This window comes from Mustela putorius, unplaced genomic scaffold (genome assembly GCF_011764305.1).
Source record: "Mustela putorius furo isolate JIRA1106 unplaced genomic scaffold, ASM1176430v1.1 tig00003853_pilon_pilon_pilon, whole genome shotgun sequence".
NCBI lineage: Eukaryota > Metazoa > Chordata > Mammalia > Carnivora > Mustelidae > Mustela > Mustela putorius.
Window position 1 is genome coordinate 17818138 of NW_025422005.1, and position 14911 is coordinate 17833048.

The 14911-nt window shown below is 42.3% G+C and overlaps 1 protein-coding gene across 17 annotated transcripts in view; it reads left to right on the forward strand.

Annotated features, from left to right (window-relative positions):
• Window positions 1–6327: 6327 nt before the first annotated feature.
• SRRM1 (serine and arginine repetitive matrix 1) overlaps window positions 6328–14911 on the forward strand; it is a 30834-nt gene continuing 22250 nt past the window's right edge. For 10 of the 17 annotated variants that reach the window (XM_004741150.3, XM_004741153.3, XM_013047542.2 and 7 more), the window contains exons 1-6: window positions 6328–6484; window positions 9139–9228; window positions 9490–9612; window positions 11727–11897; window positions 13020–13135; window positions 14427–14630. In XM_004741150.3, the coding sequence (XP_004741207.2) occupies window positions 6464–6484; window positions 9139–9228; window positions 9490–9612; window positions 11727–11897; window positions 13020–13135; window positions 14427–14630 (725 nt within the window). In that variant the 5' untranslated portion in view covers window positions 6328–6463. Of the gene's footprint in view, window positions 6485–6713; window positions 6862–9138; window positions 9229–9489; window positions 9613–9896; window positions 10027–11726; window positions 11898–13019; window positions 13136–14426; window positions 14631–14911 lie in introns of those variants that run through there. The other 7 variants (XM_045063972.1, XM_045063975.1, XM_045063973.1 and 4 more) reach the window with 3 other exon arrangements.

Genomic DNA, 14911 nt, shown 5'->3' on the forward strand with positions numbered 1-14911 from the left:
AAGCCAACACAGTGCCTGAATGTAACATCTGCGGGGGACCTTTCTACAGGATGAAGAGCAAAACAGGCAAGTACATTTTTCTGTTGTTCTATTTGCCTGTGGCTATTATCTTTCTGACCATATTATAAGCTCCCTGAGGACTGTCTTAAACATCCCTGTATCCCTTACTCTCTCCAGGAACCCCTAGTGAGCACAGAGTCAGGGCTCAGTAAAAAAACCACCAAACCACTGTACAGTGTCTTTGTCATTGTTTACTTTTTTCTGAAAGGATTGATCGCCATCTAGTGAATCTTGCTATAAGACTGGAAAGGGGAGTGTCTGGAAATCCCAGATTGCGGCTCCCCTGTCTTACATATTTGATATTTGTATATGCAAAAACATCTAGAAATCTTTGAGTTCGACGGCTCTTTCTTTAGTGATCAATTCAACTAAGCTTTTATTTTCCTTTATTGCCAAGAGATTGCTGGCCTTCCTATTGTTGACCTCATAGTGAATCTGATTCTTATAGAGTGGAAAAGAAGTAAATAAAAGTGTATTGCAAATATTAGCAACCGTAAAATAAAAATGTGCGGTATGGTGAATGCGGGAACACAGCAGTGCCAAGAAGCTGGTATCCCTGTACTAGAATACCAGACTTAATTTACTAAAAATTTGACTATTAAATTTTTTAAAGATTTTGTTTATTTATTTGACAGAGAGAGAGAGAGATCACAAGTAGGCAGAGAGGTGGGTAGAGAGAGGGGGGAAGCAGCTCCCCACCGAGCAGAGAGCCCAATGCAGGGCTTGATCCCAGGACCCTGAGATGGTGACCTGAGCCGAAGACAGAGGCTTAACCCACCGAGCCATAGGCTCCCTTATTAAATTTCTTTAAAGATATTATTTATTTATTTGAGAGGGAGAGAGCAAAAAGAGAGAGAGAGAGAGAGAGCATGATAAAAGTTTATTCTTGTATCCAAAAGTTTATTCTATGATGGAAATTTTCAGCTTTGGCAGAATATTGTTTTTTAACACTCAGCTGCTGTGCCCTTGGCCAAAGTGTGTTTGTGTTGCACATATACTTGGAACTTATCATTTGCCAAACTCTGGTTTGGGTGCTGATGATAAAGAGAGGAGACACAGTTCCGCCTTCAAAAAGTTGTGTGCGTTGGGGTGGGGGAAGGGGCACAGGAGAGGAGATGAGCATGTACATAATTAGAATATAGTGGAAATATGCTAATAAATAGAATTCAAGGAGCCTGTTTGCAAAGATCTGGGCCTAGGGGTTTGGGGGGCTCAGCAGTCCCCTAAAAGATTCTCAGATGGTAAGTATTAAGTCCCACTAACCAGAAATGCTTCCTGGAAGAGGTAACAACACGTAAACTAAACCCTTGAGGAGAATCAGAGCTGGTTAGTTAAAAGGATTAAAAGTAGAGAGACTAGATGGGGAAGAGAAAGCAAAGGCTGGAAGGAAGGGAACAGAGGTTCTAGATCAAGTGGACAGAATATGTGGAAAGGTTCTGAGGAGAGAGAAAAAACACGGTCTTTTCTAAATCTGAAAGCATACAAACTCTTACACTTACATCTTTTGTTTTCTTGTTAATTTTATTTATTTATTTTAAGGAATCTCTGCACCCAAATATGGGCCAGATATCACGAGTCACATGCTCTTCTGACTGAGCCAGCCAGGTGCCCTTATATTTTCAACTTTCAAATACTTATGCTGGTAACCAGCCTCCAAGGTGACCCCCAAAGGTTCTCACCTAGTAGTATTCACACCCTCGTGCAGTCCCCTCTAACACTGAATACAGGTAACCTGTGTAACTGATAGGATAGTGTGGAGACTATGGTGTATGACTTCTTAAGTTAGGTCTTAAAAGAACCATGGCTTCTGTCTTGCTCTCTTTTGGATCATTCGCTCTGGGGGAAGCCACCTGCCATGCCATGAAGGTACCCAAGCAGCTTACGAAGGGGCCAATGTGGCAAGAACCTGAGGCCTTATGCCAACAGCCATGTGAGTGGACCTTCTTGGAAGGTCCTTCCAGGCCCAGGTGACTATAATCTAGGCCAATATCTTGAATACATTCTTTTGAAAGACCTTGAACCAGAACGATCCAAAGAAGCCATTCCAGGTTGCTGAGGCACAGAAAGAGTGGGTGATGACTCATGTTTATTGTTTCAAGTTGCGAAATTTGGGGGGTTATTCAGCAACAGATAACAAACACGCACACCGATGTGCTCAAAGACACCTTCCAGAGCAAAATGCAGCAGCTTTTGTCCATCAGGCATTTTCATTTCAGTTATGGGATTATTTTAGTCCGTAGCTTGCTCAGTAAATTTGTGCTGGGTTTTTGAGATATTTTACGAAGATTGTTATTCTGTTTTATCTAGGAAACACAAAAGCAGAGCTGAAGGAAAGAAGCAAAAGACAGAGATGGACGTGGGGATGAGAACAAAAGCTGTAAGGGGTGAGAGAGTTACAAAAAGTGCACTTGCCTAAGGGATAGTTGTGTTAAGTCACCGTGACTCTAAAGGACAGAGGATAGTGGCAGCAGGTGGAACACGTCCACCATCAACGGTAATCAACAAGCAATGAGGAAAAGCAGTTGATGACTTGGAGAGATCTTGGAATCTGTGCCTGAAGGATCAACAACAAGGTTGGCTGCCCGTTAGCTTTTTGAGCCTCAGGACTTACTTGAGGACTTAAAGACCAGACCTAGCAAAGAGCCACCAGTGGCTCACTGGGGATGGCTCCTTGGCTTTAAGACCCATTTTGATCTACACAGTGTCAAAATGAGCAGAAGCAAATACCTTCACTGCCAAGGATCCTCCCCTGCATGTATAGGGAGAAGGCTTATCTGCTCAGCAGATTTTTCAATGTGGATACTTCCTGATAGAATAAATGGCTATACTATTTCAAAGAACAGACTCACTCATTAGTAGAAATGCCTTTGGTGACTGATCCTTTTACTCATACACTCATTCAACAAATATTTATTGAGCTCCAAGAATGTGCCAGATACTGTTCTAGACACTAAGGCTTTAATGATGAATAAGAAATTCATGAAGTTTCATTGTTATTTTTAATGGGGGCAAAAACAATAAGCATGTAAGCAAACTAGATAACAATGTCAACTACGATCGAGTGCTGTGAAGAAAGAATAAAGCAAGGTGAGATAGAGTGAGTGGGGAGAGTGTCCTGCTGTTTGCAGAAGACTGGTCAGAAAAGGGCTTGTTTCAGGAAGTGATATTTGAGTCACCTCTCCGTAAGTTTAGGTTTACCAACATACAGACAAGAAACTGACTTTGAAACCTAACCTGTTCTTAACTAGACCACATCTGTACTTCAGTGTGGCTGTGGCTTAGAAGTGGAGGATGTGTGCACGGAGAGGATTGGTCCTTGTGAAGAGTCTGAAAGAGGGAGCAGTAAAAAATCATAAGGGATTTTTAAACCACAGTAACTAGCTTAGGCTTTATCCAGAGGACAATGGGGAGCCACAGAAAGGTTTTAAGTTGGGGATCAAAAGGATCAAGATTATTATCTTAGAAAATAACTCTTGAGGGGCACCTAGATGGCTCAGTCAGTTAAGCATCTGAGTTTGGCTCAGGGCATGATCTCAGGGTCCTGGGATGGAGCCCTGAGTGCGAGTTCGGCTCTGCCCTCCGTGGGGAGTCTGCTATCTCTTTCCCTCTGCCCCTCCCGCTGCTCGTGCTCATGCTCTCGCTCTCTCAAATAAATAAAACTTTTTAAAAAAGAGAATAACTCTCAATATAGGGTTGAGACATCAACCCTGAAGGAAGGGTAAATGGTTAATCGGTTGTTGCTGCAATGATCCAGATGGCAATCCAAATTAAATTAAAGAGACAATGGGGCTAGAAGGCAGGCAACAGAAATGAAAGGCAAGATCTGGTGGTTGTAGAGTATGAAGAAGACAGAAGAATGATGACAGGGAGAAAGGTAGGCTCGTTTACGGAGAATGGGAAACATAGAGGGTTGAGGCAAGTGAAAGAAGATAAATTCAGTTTGGGACATGTTGAGTGTGAGGTGTCTACAGGACATCCCAAGTGATTGTAATAAGAAGTTGCACATAAAGTTCTGGGGCAGAGCTGTGTCTGTGATAAATAGGTTTGGGAGATGAACTGGTCATTGAAACCAAGAAAGGACAGATAGGTCATCTTTTTTGAGTGAAAAGTAAAAGGGGTCAATGACAGAACTGCAAGGAAAGCCAACATTTATGGGATTGGCAGCAAAAGGGTAGAGACCGCAAAGAAAAGATAAAAAACACAATGACTGATCAGAACCAGTGAGAAACATCAGTGAGATGTGGGGCACTGTGATTTCATAGTTCCATCTGGTCAACTCGCGTGTTCTGTGGAAGCCAGTCACTTCCCCATCTTTGACCCCCTGACAAAGCTGTTCATTCAATAAATTTCATTGAGCCTCTACTATGTGCCAGACACCGTTCTGCTAAAGACACATCAGTGAGCAAAAAAAGACAAATGCCCTGACTTGAAGGAGTTTACATTGTAGTGTGAGGTACATATAACAAACAAACATTAAAGGGGCACCTGGGTGGCTCAGTGGGTTAAGCCTCTGCCTTTGGCTAGGGTCACGATGTCAGGGTCCTGGGATTGAGCCCCGCATGGGGCTCTCTGCTCAGCAGGGAGCTTGCTTTCCTCCCCCCCTCTCTGCCTGCCTCTCTGCCTATTTGGGATCTCTGTCAAATAAATAAAATCTTAAAAAAAAAAAAAAAAGAAACAAACATTAAAAATAGGTAAGTATTATAGGGTGGTTAATGGTATGAAAAAAAAAAGAGTAGTTAAGAGGCATCAGGAGTACAGAGAGGGTGTATAAGCATTTCCAGTGGAACAGGCAGAGTAGACCCCATTGACTTGGTGATACTTAAGCAAAACCTTGAAATTTGCTAGGTATGTATCTGGGAGTAGAGCATTCTAGGCAAAGGTCTTGAGGCAAGAGCAAGCTTAGGAAGTCCAAGCAGTGAGGAGTGCTAGGGTGCCAAGGAGGAAATGAAAGCAGCAGCAGAGGAGCATCAGGTAGAATTTTAGCCTTTGTTGTGGGAAAAGAGAGGGATTTGGATTTTGAGCTTAGGAGTGACATGTCTAAGGTTTTCTAATAGGGTCAGTCTGCTGCGTTTAGAACAGATACTGAGTGGCAAGGGCGGAAGCAGGGAGACCAGTTAGGAAGCCGGTGCAGAAATTGAGGCAAAAGATGAGGGCTGTGTGGGTTTCCGGGTAGTCTGGAAGTGGGATGGAAGGGAAAGAAAAGATGAGAATGACATAAGGCTTGTGTCCTAAACAAAGGAAAAGTAGCCATCAACTTAGGCAGTAGACTGGGAGGAGCAGATGGGTATTCTGGGGTGTGCGGGGAGGGAGGGAGAGAAGGGTAGGAATCAGTCCAGTCCCTGGACTGGTTAAATTTGTGATGTCAACCCAAGTGGGAATGTCCAGCAGGACGCTGCCTGTACGAGTTAAAGGTGGGGAGAGAAGTCTGAGCTAGAGGTCCATGAAGCTGTCGGCATCGAACTGGTACTTAGAGCCGCGGGGATGAACAAATACACAGGATGGAGTGGGGTGCCTGAAGGGAAGGGAGGAGCGAGCGGGAGTGCCTGCGTGTGTGTGTGGGGGGGGGGGGGGTAACTTTATGAAATGTGGCCAGAGGGACACCAATGTGGCGCCCTGCATGCGATTTGGAGGCCCTCTGGGCCAGAGCAGGGCGCCGAGGCGGCAGGGCGGCCCACCAGGCCCGCGCCCAGGCTCAAGGCCACCGTTCTCTCGCCCGCTTCCTGCCCCGCGGCCGAAGCCGAAACTCCTCTCCCCGGCATTTTCAGCCTCCTCCCCCAACGAATGAGCACTGTGAAGATGCGGGCCTGCCCAGGGAACGGCCACAGGGCGGACTTCATTCATACTATACAGCTCGGCTGCTTTAGAGTCGAGCTTAATAACTCGTAAAAGCAACACAACCACAACTTTTACGAGGACACGAGAGGCCGGCAGGCTCTCTTCCGCGCGCGAGCCGCCTCGCCCGCGTCACTCTGAGGTAACAGCCTTTCTCTTCAATCGCTCCATGGAACCCCCGGGGCGGGAGGCCTCCTCCACTACGGGTCGGAGGATGGGTCAAGTCACGCTGCGCGAACAAGGCTGATCCAGCGCCACAAAAGGATTCGCAGGGCGGGGCGACCCGACGACACTCTCTCTTGTTTTCATTGGCTGCGATCGCGAGACTCTCCTCCCGGACTGGCTACTTGGGAGCCTCGGAGACCGCAGGAGCCCGCCCCCTTGGGCGCGCGTGCGCACGCGTGGCGGGTGCTCACCTCACTGAGCAGGCGCGGCCTCGTGTCGGCTGAAGGGGCGGGTGGAGCGGCGCGCGTTGCGTCCCGGCGCTCGGCTTTCCCTGCCGGTCCCGCCCTCCGTCGCGGCGGCGCGGTGTATCTTGGGATAGGGAGCGATCTCCGAGCGAGGCAGCAAGATGGACGCGGGATTCTTCCGCGTAAGTAGAAGCGCGGGGATCTGGGGTGAGGTGAGGGGCTCATCGGTGAGGCCCAGCAGGGGGCCTAAACTCGGGACGGTGTGGTCAGCGAGGGGAGGCTTCGAATATCCTGATGATCTTTCGTGCCAGCGGACGCTCCCCCCTGCCTTGCGGCGGAGACCGGTGCGCCCCTGCGCAGTCTCCTCCTCCGGGATCGTCCCCCCTACGCGGCAGCGACGGTCGCCGGAAAATGGCGGCGGGAATGGGCCGGAGCGGTACCCCGCCGCCCGCCTGCCTGGTGGGGCCTGCAGGCCGAGCTGCGCGCGCCGCCGGGTCCTGGGGCCTAGTTGGGCCGCGAGGAGGAAGTCCCTGGGGGGAGGCCGAAGGGAAGCTCTGAGGTGACTGGCGGCGGGAGGATCCTGGAGAGTACGGTTTTGGGGGTACCGCCCCAGGAAAGCTTGTGAGGGAGGACAGGAAACGGCGTTCAGCGGCTTTTCTTGAGAGAGCAGCGCCGACTCCCCCCCCCTCCCCCGTTCTCCCTCCTGGTCCTAAGTCTTTGCGAAGGCGCGGGGTCAGAGTTCGCGGGAACTCCCGCCCAATTTAATATTCCTTTAGGGAGGGGAACTCGGATAATAGGTAGTTGGAATGTTTGAATCTGAGACTCTCTAAGGGCAACGGGTGCAACACAAAGTGTGCACGTGTATAGGGGCCGGGACAAGGGGGGGATCAACTCTCCTTACCGCAAACCGGTGTCTCCCCCGCCCCCACCCCCCGCCCCGCGCTTGTTTTACTCTTTTGAAGTGCACTGGAGGAAAGGGGCCTCTTACCTAGGTTCTCCCAGGGCTGCGCGCCCAGCACCTGCAGGCGTCGAAGTTGGTGCCCAGGGCCCAGAGTTTCTCAGGCTGGGACTGCTGGAACCTGTTTGTGCCATATTCCACTCCTGTAGGAAATGATTGCCTCGTAGAGATTTAGGTGGGTGGGAAGTGACACTAAGGACTAGAGTTTGCGAATGCTTTTTGATGCAGAGGGACCGCATAGAGAGACCAGTGGTTTTGGTAGAAATTTATACTTTATGTAACGTTGGTTGGCTCTTTCCACTCCCTGGAGCATATAATTCTCGGTTTGCGTGTTTTTCAAGGGAAAGTTGGAAGAGGGGGAAGACCAAGACTTTTTAAAGAACATAATTCTTGCCATTCTAAAGCCAATATTGAAATTCTTTAATTGAATTTAATTGTGCCAACTTATTTTTCACCAAAAGTGGCCAGATTATTCTAAGCACCTACTTAAAATAAGCAATGTTTGTTCCTATCCTTTGCAAATGATACTGTAGTTATTTCTGTAATGATAGTTTCAATTGAGAGTTTATCAGATTTTCATTCTGTTGATGAATTCGTTTTTTAATTTCCATCAAAATATTTTGTAGTGAGTACTCAATAGTCCCATGATCCAAATGTAGTATTTTGACACAAAGGCCTATTTTTTTATTTCTGTTGGCGGTTATTTCCAATGGAAAGGAGTTCCATAGGAAAAAAGGTGGTCAATAAATTTTTATAATAACATTTGCTTTTAGTGTTAGTAAAAACTTGGAAGCAAAGGGTGCGTGTTTTTATATACTACCTATAATTGCGTAGAGGAGTTGGCTGGATTTAAACTCCAAGTTAAAAGAATTTAGGGAGTTACCTTGTTAGTACAGCCAGCCAGATAGTAAACTGAATTTTTCAGTCCAGATAGAAATGATAGCTTTCATTTGCTGAATTTCTGCCATATGCGATTTACTTTACATACGTTATTTTTGAGATACGCAACCCTTGCAAAGTAGATTTTGGCAAGTAAGGAACCGTTCTCAAAGAGGTTAAGGAACTTCTTTTGAATTATATGGCTTAAGTAGTGGCAGAATTGGGGTTCTAATCCAGGTTCTTTACCTTCCAGTAATGATCCAGGTTCTTGATCATTTTCCAAGGGACATTGGCCAGTTTAGTGCAGTCAGTAGATTTCCCATCATGTAGCCATTTATTTTTGTTATTTGGTCCAGTTGTAATGGCCAAATAAATGCAGACTAATTAGCGATCACTTAATGGTCTCAAATAGTATTTGTAAGCCCTTGTTTTTCCAAAGTTATTGCTGAAATTGAGTGAGTTCATTAAGGTAAACCTGTATTTTTCCTGCATTCCAAGTTCTTCAAGTTGTGAAAACAGTCCTAGGGTGATTTTCTTTTTCCTTTTCACCCTGTTTATACGTGTTGCCACAGTAATTCTGTAAGCATGCTACTTACTGGTTGTCACAAGAGGATGAAATTTAGTGGTCTTGTTTGGAAGTACATATTTAGTAAATATTCCAGTGTGTTCTTATTTATACAAAAAACCTTAAAAGTCTTTTAACTTAGAAAAAAGTTTAAAAAGATATACATCAAACTTTTTTGTGGGGGAGGTGCTAACTATGTTATAAACAGCTGTATTGGTTGATTTGTTACAGTGAGCTTGTATTTTAAAATACATCAAGTTTTTTAAACTTTTAGCTTCGTTGGGAAAAGAGTATACATTCTACTATGGTTGTTAGCTGTGGTGTTTTTATTTACTTGATCACTGTTTTCTTCTGTAAAGGTCATAGCCATCATTAGCTGCTAAAAAGTAAGCATTTAACTTTGAACTCTTAATTAAAATGTGTTTCTTTTTCAGGGAACAAGTGCAGAGCAGGATAATCGGTTCAGCAATAAACAGAAGAAGCTACTGAAGCAGCTGAAATTTGCAGAATGCCTAGAAAAAAAGGTATTCTGGATAAAACTGTTTTTGCACCTTTATGGCACAGTTGATTCAGATATTTTGGGACTGTTTTAATTAAACATTTTCCACTTTTTAGCAATAGTGCATGCAGATTAGCATAACCACACAAGAATGAGCCATTTTGTACCATGCTACATCAAAAAATTTCATAAGTTGAAAAGGAATTTGGTTGGACAGAATTCTTAAGTGAGCTTTCTTTTAGAATTATGAACCTTGTACTCAAGAATTTCTTGCATGTTTTATCAGGTGGACATGAGCAAAGTAAATTTGGAGGTTATAAAGCCTTGGATAACAAAACGAGTAACGGAAATCCTTGGGTTTGAAGATGATGTTGTGATTGAGTTTATATTCAACCAGCTGGAAGTGAAGGTAATAATATACAAATGGCTCTTCTGAATATGTGACATAATTTTGTGAATCTATGGAAAACGATTTTTCTATGGAGTACAAATATAGGAGGGTTATTTTACAATGTTTGTTGTGAAAAGAATTCACTTTGTAAACAACTATTAAGCCTGGAAGTTTAGTGAAGGTACATAGTTTTGAAAGCTACACAGGTGAAAAATCAAACTTATTGTTTGTAATTTTGCTGTTACATGTTAAGTTACTTTGACAGCAATTTTCTAATGATAATGTGATTTATGATTTAAAAGGCCTGAACCAAAATGGAAGTTATTCCTTGCGTCTGAAGTATAGCACCATCACCTTATTAGGTCACAGCAGAGTGAGTGTCCCAATGTCGCTCTGACCCAACTCCCTTGATGATGCAGTGTGTGTTTGGAGGTGAGTTGTGTAAAGTGGCCGAACATCAACAACAACAACAAAAAAAAAAACACAGGAAAGAGCAATTGGGTAAATCTATACACTGCTCTTTAAAAATACTATTATGAGATGGACGTTTATGTGAAGCATGAGGGGCAATTCTGATTTGATTGGATATTGTTTTTAAAATAATCAAGTAACTGAAGTCTTTAGTTGTAGCTGCATGTCAGCTGGTCATCAATTAACATTTTAGGCAGATTTTTTTGTTTACATTATGCTTAAACTTCAGACTGAAATAAATTGGAAGCATTATTAGAGACAGTTAATATAGTTATTCCTTTCTTCTTCATTCATGAGATAATATGATGATAGAATTAATGTTTAGAAACAGTTTTATTATGAGATAGTTTGTTATTTTGCCACAACAACCCAAAGGATAGTAAGATGTACCATAAGACCTTTTGGCAAATATACCAATGTGAATTTACCTCTACATTAATCCTTTTCCCAAAGAGTTCGCCCTTGTGTTTTGACAGAACAGTTGGCATTTCAACTGATAAGGTATTTCTATTTTTAAAATAATTTGGTAATTACATTTGTTTGAGTATTTTTAAAGATTAATTTTAAGAAAGCACTTCCTATAAAATGTATACATTTTATTTAGAAAACCAGGAACGTGGGAAACCGTTTTTAAAATATTAAAGATAGATTTTATTGGAGAAATGCTTTACTGATTTGTATTTTAGTGCTTTTTTAAAACCTAAGTATCTGGTAGTATTCCCCTTGTAGTGAGCATGAGATTAAAGTTTAGAACTTTTTTAAACAATCTTTTCTTTTTTTGTGGTTGTGTACTCATTATTGCTTGTTCGTCTTTTGCAATTTAGATAAATGATATAACATTAAACTCAAGGTGGTTGAGTTGCAGTAGGGAGTCGGAAGCAAGCCAAGGGAACATCTTTCTCTACAGGGGACTTGGCGATTCCAAACCCCCAAGGTTCCAAGAAGAAACTGAAGACACCTGGAATCTGTACTTGCTTTGTGCTATTGAGCTGTGCTTGTTATATGGACCTTGTTGCTTGAACAACAGATTTAGCATTTAAAAACCCAGTTATTTTTGAGAAAACTTGACCTCTTAGCCCTTTGTGGACAGTTGAGAATTTCAGGCATTGTTAAAATAGATTTTCCTTATGTAGAATTCAGGCTTTCAGCTTAGTCTTCAAAAGTTACAGAGTGCATGCATAACCTTGTTAGTTTTCATAACTGGATGGTAGATATTTTATAGAAAGCTGTTTCATAGTGTTAGAGAAGTGAACAGTTTATGTACTTTTTCAGTTTCTCATTGGGGGAAAATTCCCAGGCAAGCAAACATTTTCCTTGTTAGTAAATACAGGAATTTGTGGATGTTTATGATGGTTTTTAAAGTTAGTAAACATAAGACCCACTAACAGCCACATAGTCTAAAAATACTTAGGAAATCCACAGAGGATTAATAGGCTGCTCTGATGCTTTTGGTAGAGTGAGAGAGAGAATTTGGTAATTGTGCTAGAGATTATATTGCTGAAAAGCTGTTAGGGAGAAATATTTTTTTAAATAGTAAAGAATATATATGTATTTAAGCCCCTATGGTAGACTTAAAAAAATACTAATTTAATGAGTTTTAGGTTGGTTGGTTGGCTTGTTTTGAAGTAACCTGTTTCTCTTCCTGTCATGTCTTTTTGCAGAATCCAGACTCCAAAATGATGCAAATCAACCTGACTGGGTTTTTGAATGGAAAAAATGCTAGAGAATTTATGGGAGAACTGTGGCCCCTCCTCTTAAGTGCGCAAGAAAACATCGCTGGAATCCCTTCTGCTTTTCTAGAACTGAAGAAAGAAGAAATAAAACAGAGACAAGTAATAGCCTTTTTACTTTTCTGTAATGTTGAGAGAGACACTTTTAAATTTTATATGACTTAGAGCTAGGATCAGCATGTTGTTCTGCTTTGCTGTAATATATTCAAACATACACTTTGATTCTCCACTCCTTCCACCGAACCCCAGCCCAGACATTGAGTTGAAAATGTCATTTTCCAGGGTTCCTGGGAGGCTCAGTAGGTTGAGCATCCCAGCTCTTGGTTTTGGCTCAGGTCATGAGCTCATGGTCGTGGGATCCAGCCCAGTGGGGTTTCGTGTGCAGCAGGGTATCTGCTTCTCTCCCTCACCATCTCCCTTTGCTCTTTCCTCTCCATGTGTATGAGCCTGCTTTCTCTCCCTGGAATAAGTAAAATCTTTCAGTAAAATGTCATTTTTCCAGAGCCCAGTAATTGGGCAAATACATTTTTCTTTAACATTTTGTCAGGAAGCGAGTAATGCACCTCTGGGTGCACAGTGGAGAGTGGCAGGAAGAGGGAATGACAGACAGAGGGAGAAGCAGACTCCCCAGTTAGCAAGTAGCCCTATGTGGGACTCCTTCTCAGGAGCCTGGGATCATGATGAGAGCTGAAGGTGGACGCTTAACTGACTGAGCCACATAGGCGCCTGATAAATTTTTTCTTAATATGTGCGTACTTCTAGCTCAGAAGAAAATTTGAACTTTAATAACAATGTAAAAGGTAAGCACAGGTTCTTCACATGAGCAGTGTATATTAAATCACCAAAGAGTAAGATGAAAGTGAAAAAAAAATTTTTTTTAAAGATTTCATTTGTTTAAGAGTGAGAGAGAGAGCATGAGAGGGGAGAAGGTCAGAGGGAGAAAACAGACTCCCTGTGGAGCTGGGAACCTGATGTGGGACTTGATTCCGGGACCCCAGGATCACGGCCTGAGCCGAAGGCAGTGGCTTAACCAACTGAGCCACCCAGGTGCACCGAAAATGATTCTTTTTTTTTTTAAAGTAAACTTAAGAATAGTCTTGTTGAAAAGCAGAGGCCAATTAAGTGATTTATAGCATTGGTATTTATCAAGGGTGTAAAGTCTTCAGTTTGTTTGTTGATCTCAAATGTTCAGCTATGTTTACTTTGAAAACTTGATCATTGCAGATTGAACAAGAAAAGTTGGCTTCTATGAAAAAGCAAGATGAAGACAAGGATAAGAGGGATAAGGAAGAAAAAGAAAGCAGCAGAGAAAAAAGGGAGAGGTCTCGAAGCCCAAGAAGGTATGTTACAACACACATATACCTAATGTTATGCAAACATTAGGTATGTTAGTAAAGTTAGCATTCTGTGTCTAGAACGTTCCATAGTTAAAAAGGAAGCTAATAGCACTATTCAGAGAATTTCTTCCATTTTCTGCAATTTTCACGGTGGACTAAGGCTTGTGTGTGGGCTAAAATACTTGTTTTGTTTGAGTTTGATCCTTTGACGATAATTATCTCTAAAGTCCTGATGAATTATACAAGTCTTAATTCTTAAATCATAATCTAGACTTGCCTTCCATATTGGATTTGTTTAAATACGGCATTTAATTGTTTTAATCTATTCTACTTCTTTTCTTTCCTTTTTATTAGAAATCTGTGCCCATTAGCTATTCATATTATACTTGCCTAATTCCCTGTTCTGCTTTTCTTAGATGGTTGTATTGAACCCAAAACAGATCATTTATTTGTTTTCTTCTTCTTCCAATGAGGCTATGGTTAGGTTTCCATTTTTAAACCCACGACTCAGCTTCTACTGTATTTGTGGTGAAAGGTGAGAATTCTACTAGGCTTTTCATTGTTAGAGTTCTGGTAATTTTTTTGCATAAATCTTTTGAATTAGTAAAGGGAGGAGGAAATTTCTTTGTTCATTTTAATTTGTATATTTGATATTAAAACCTCCTTTTCAGGGAAGAAGTACTGTTTTTAGAGTTAAGCACATCACTCTGATAACTACTTGGCTATTGATGAACCAGATTTGCTGTTTGATATCAAGTTAGGGAAGCCATTGTAAAGGAAAGGGGACTTCTCCTTTTTCAAAAAGGCTCCATAGGTTTGACGTATTTCTCTTCTCTTCCAAAGAGCCCATTACTTTAATGGTACTATTCATTTTTCTGGAATTCCTAGACTACCTGACAGACTCTGTGGTGGGAGCTGTCTGCCTCTAAGCTGTTTGGGTTTGAGTTGTTATCATGGAATATCTCTTTACTTTCAAGCATCCTCTTCCTCTGAAAAGTAGGTCTTTGGTCTCCTCATCTCTGGGAATGATTAAGAATCTAAATCTAGAGTCCTAGGTCAATGCTTTCCTCTTACAACTGGAATACCAGAAAATGTTGTTACCCTTTGTTTGTTTGCCTTCCTGGTTTTCTTTTGGCCCTTCCCCTGTTAAGCTGACAGGATACCTTATTTTTATAAAGAATTTCTCAGGTGTAAAGAGCAGTGTTGTATTTAAAAAGATTAATTCACACTTTCCCCTTTGACCCTCTCCCAATCCACATGATACAAAACCTTAAAAACATTACTTTCATCCTAGACGCAAATCCAGATCTCCTTCCCCTAGAAGACGATCTTCCCCTGTCAGGAGAGAGAGAAAGCGCAGTCATTCTCGATCTCCCCGTCACAGAACCAAGAGCCGGAGTCCTTCCCCTGCTCCAGAAAAGAAGGAAAAAACTCCAGAGCTCCCAGAACCATCAGTGAAAGTAAAAGAACCTTCAGTACAAGAGGCCACTTCTACTAGGCAAGTACATGAAAATTCATTTATAAGTATCACAGTTTTAGGCTATTGCTCACTGACTGCCAATAGAATAGCTCTGAGTTACAAATACAGAATCACTTGATTATTTCCCTTTTATATTTTTTAAATCATAAAATCAGCTTTTTGAAAAGATTCTAGCTCTACAGGAAAGTTTTAGTAAAGGACCCTAAAGATGACCAGTGCTATTGGCTGGTTGTATTGTTTCTTGAGATTTTATATATTGTGAGTTGCTTTTTTTCCCCAATACTGTGGACAACTGTATA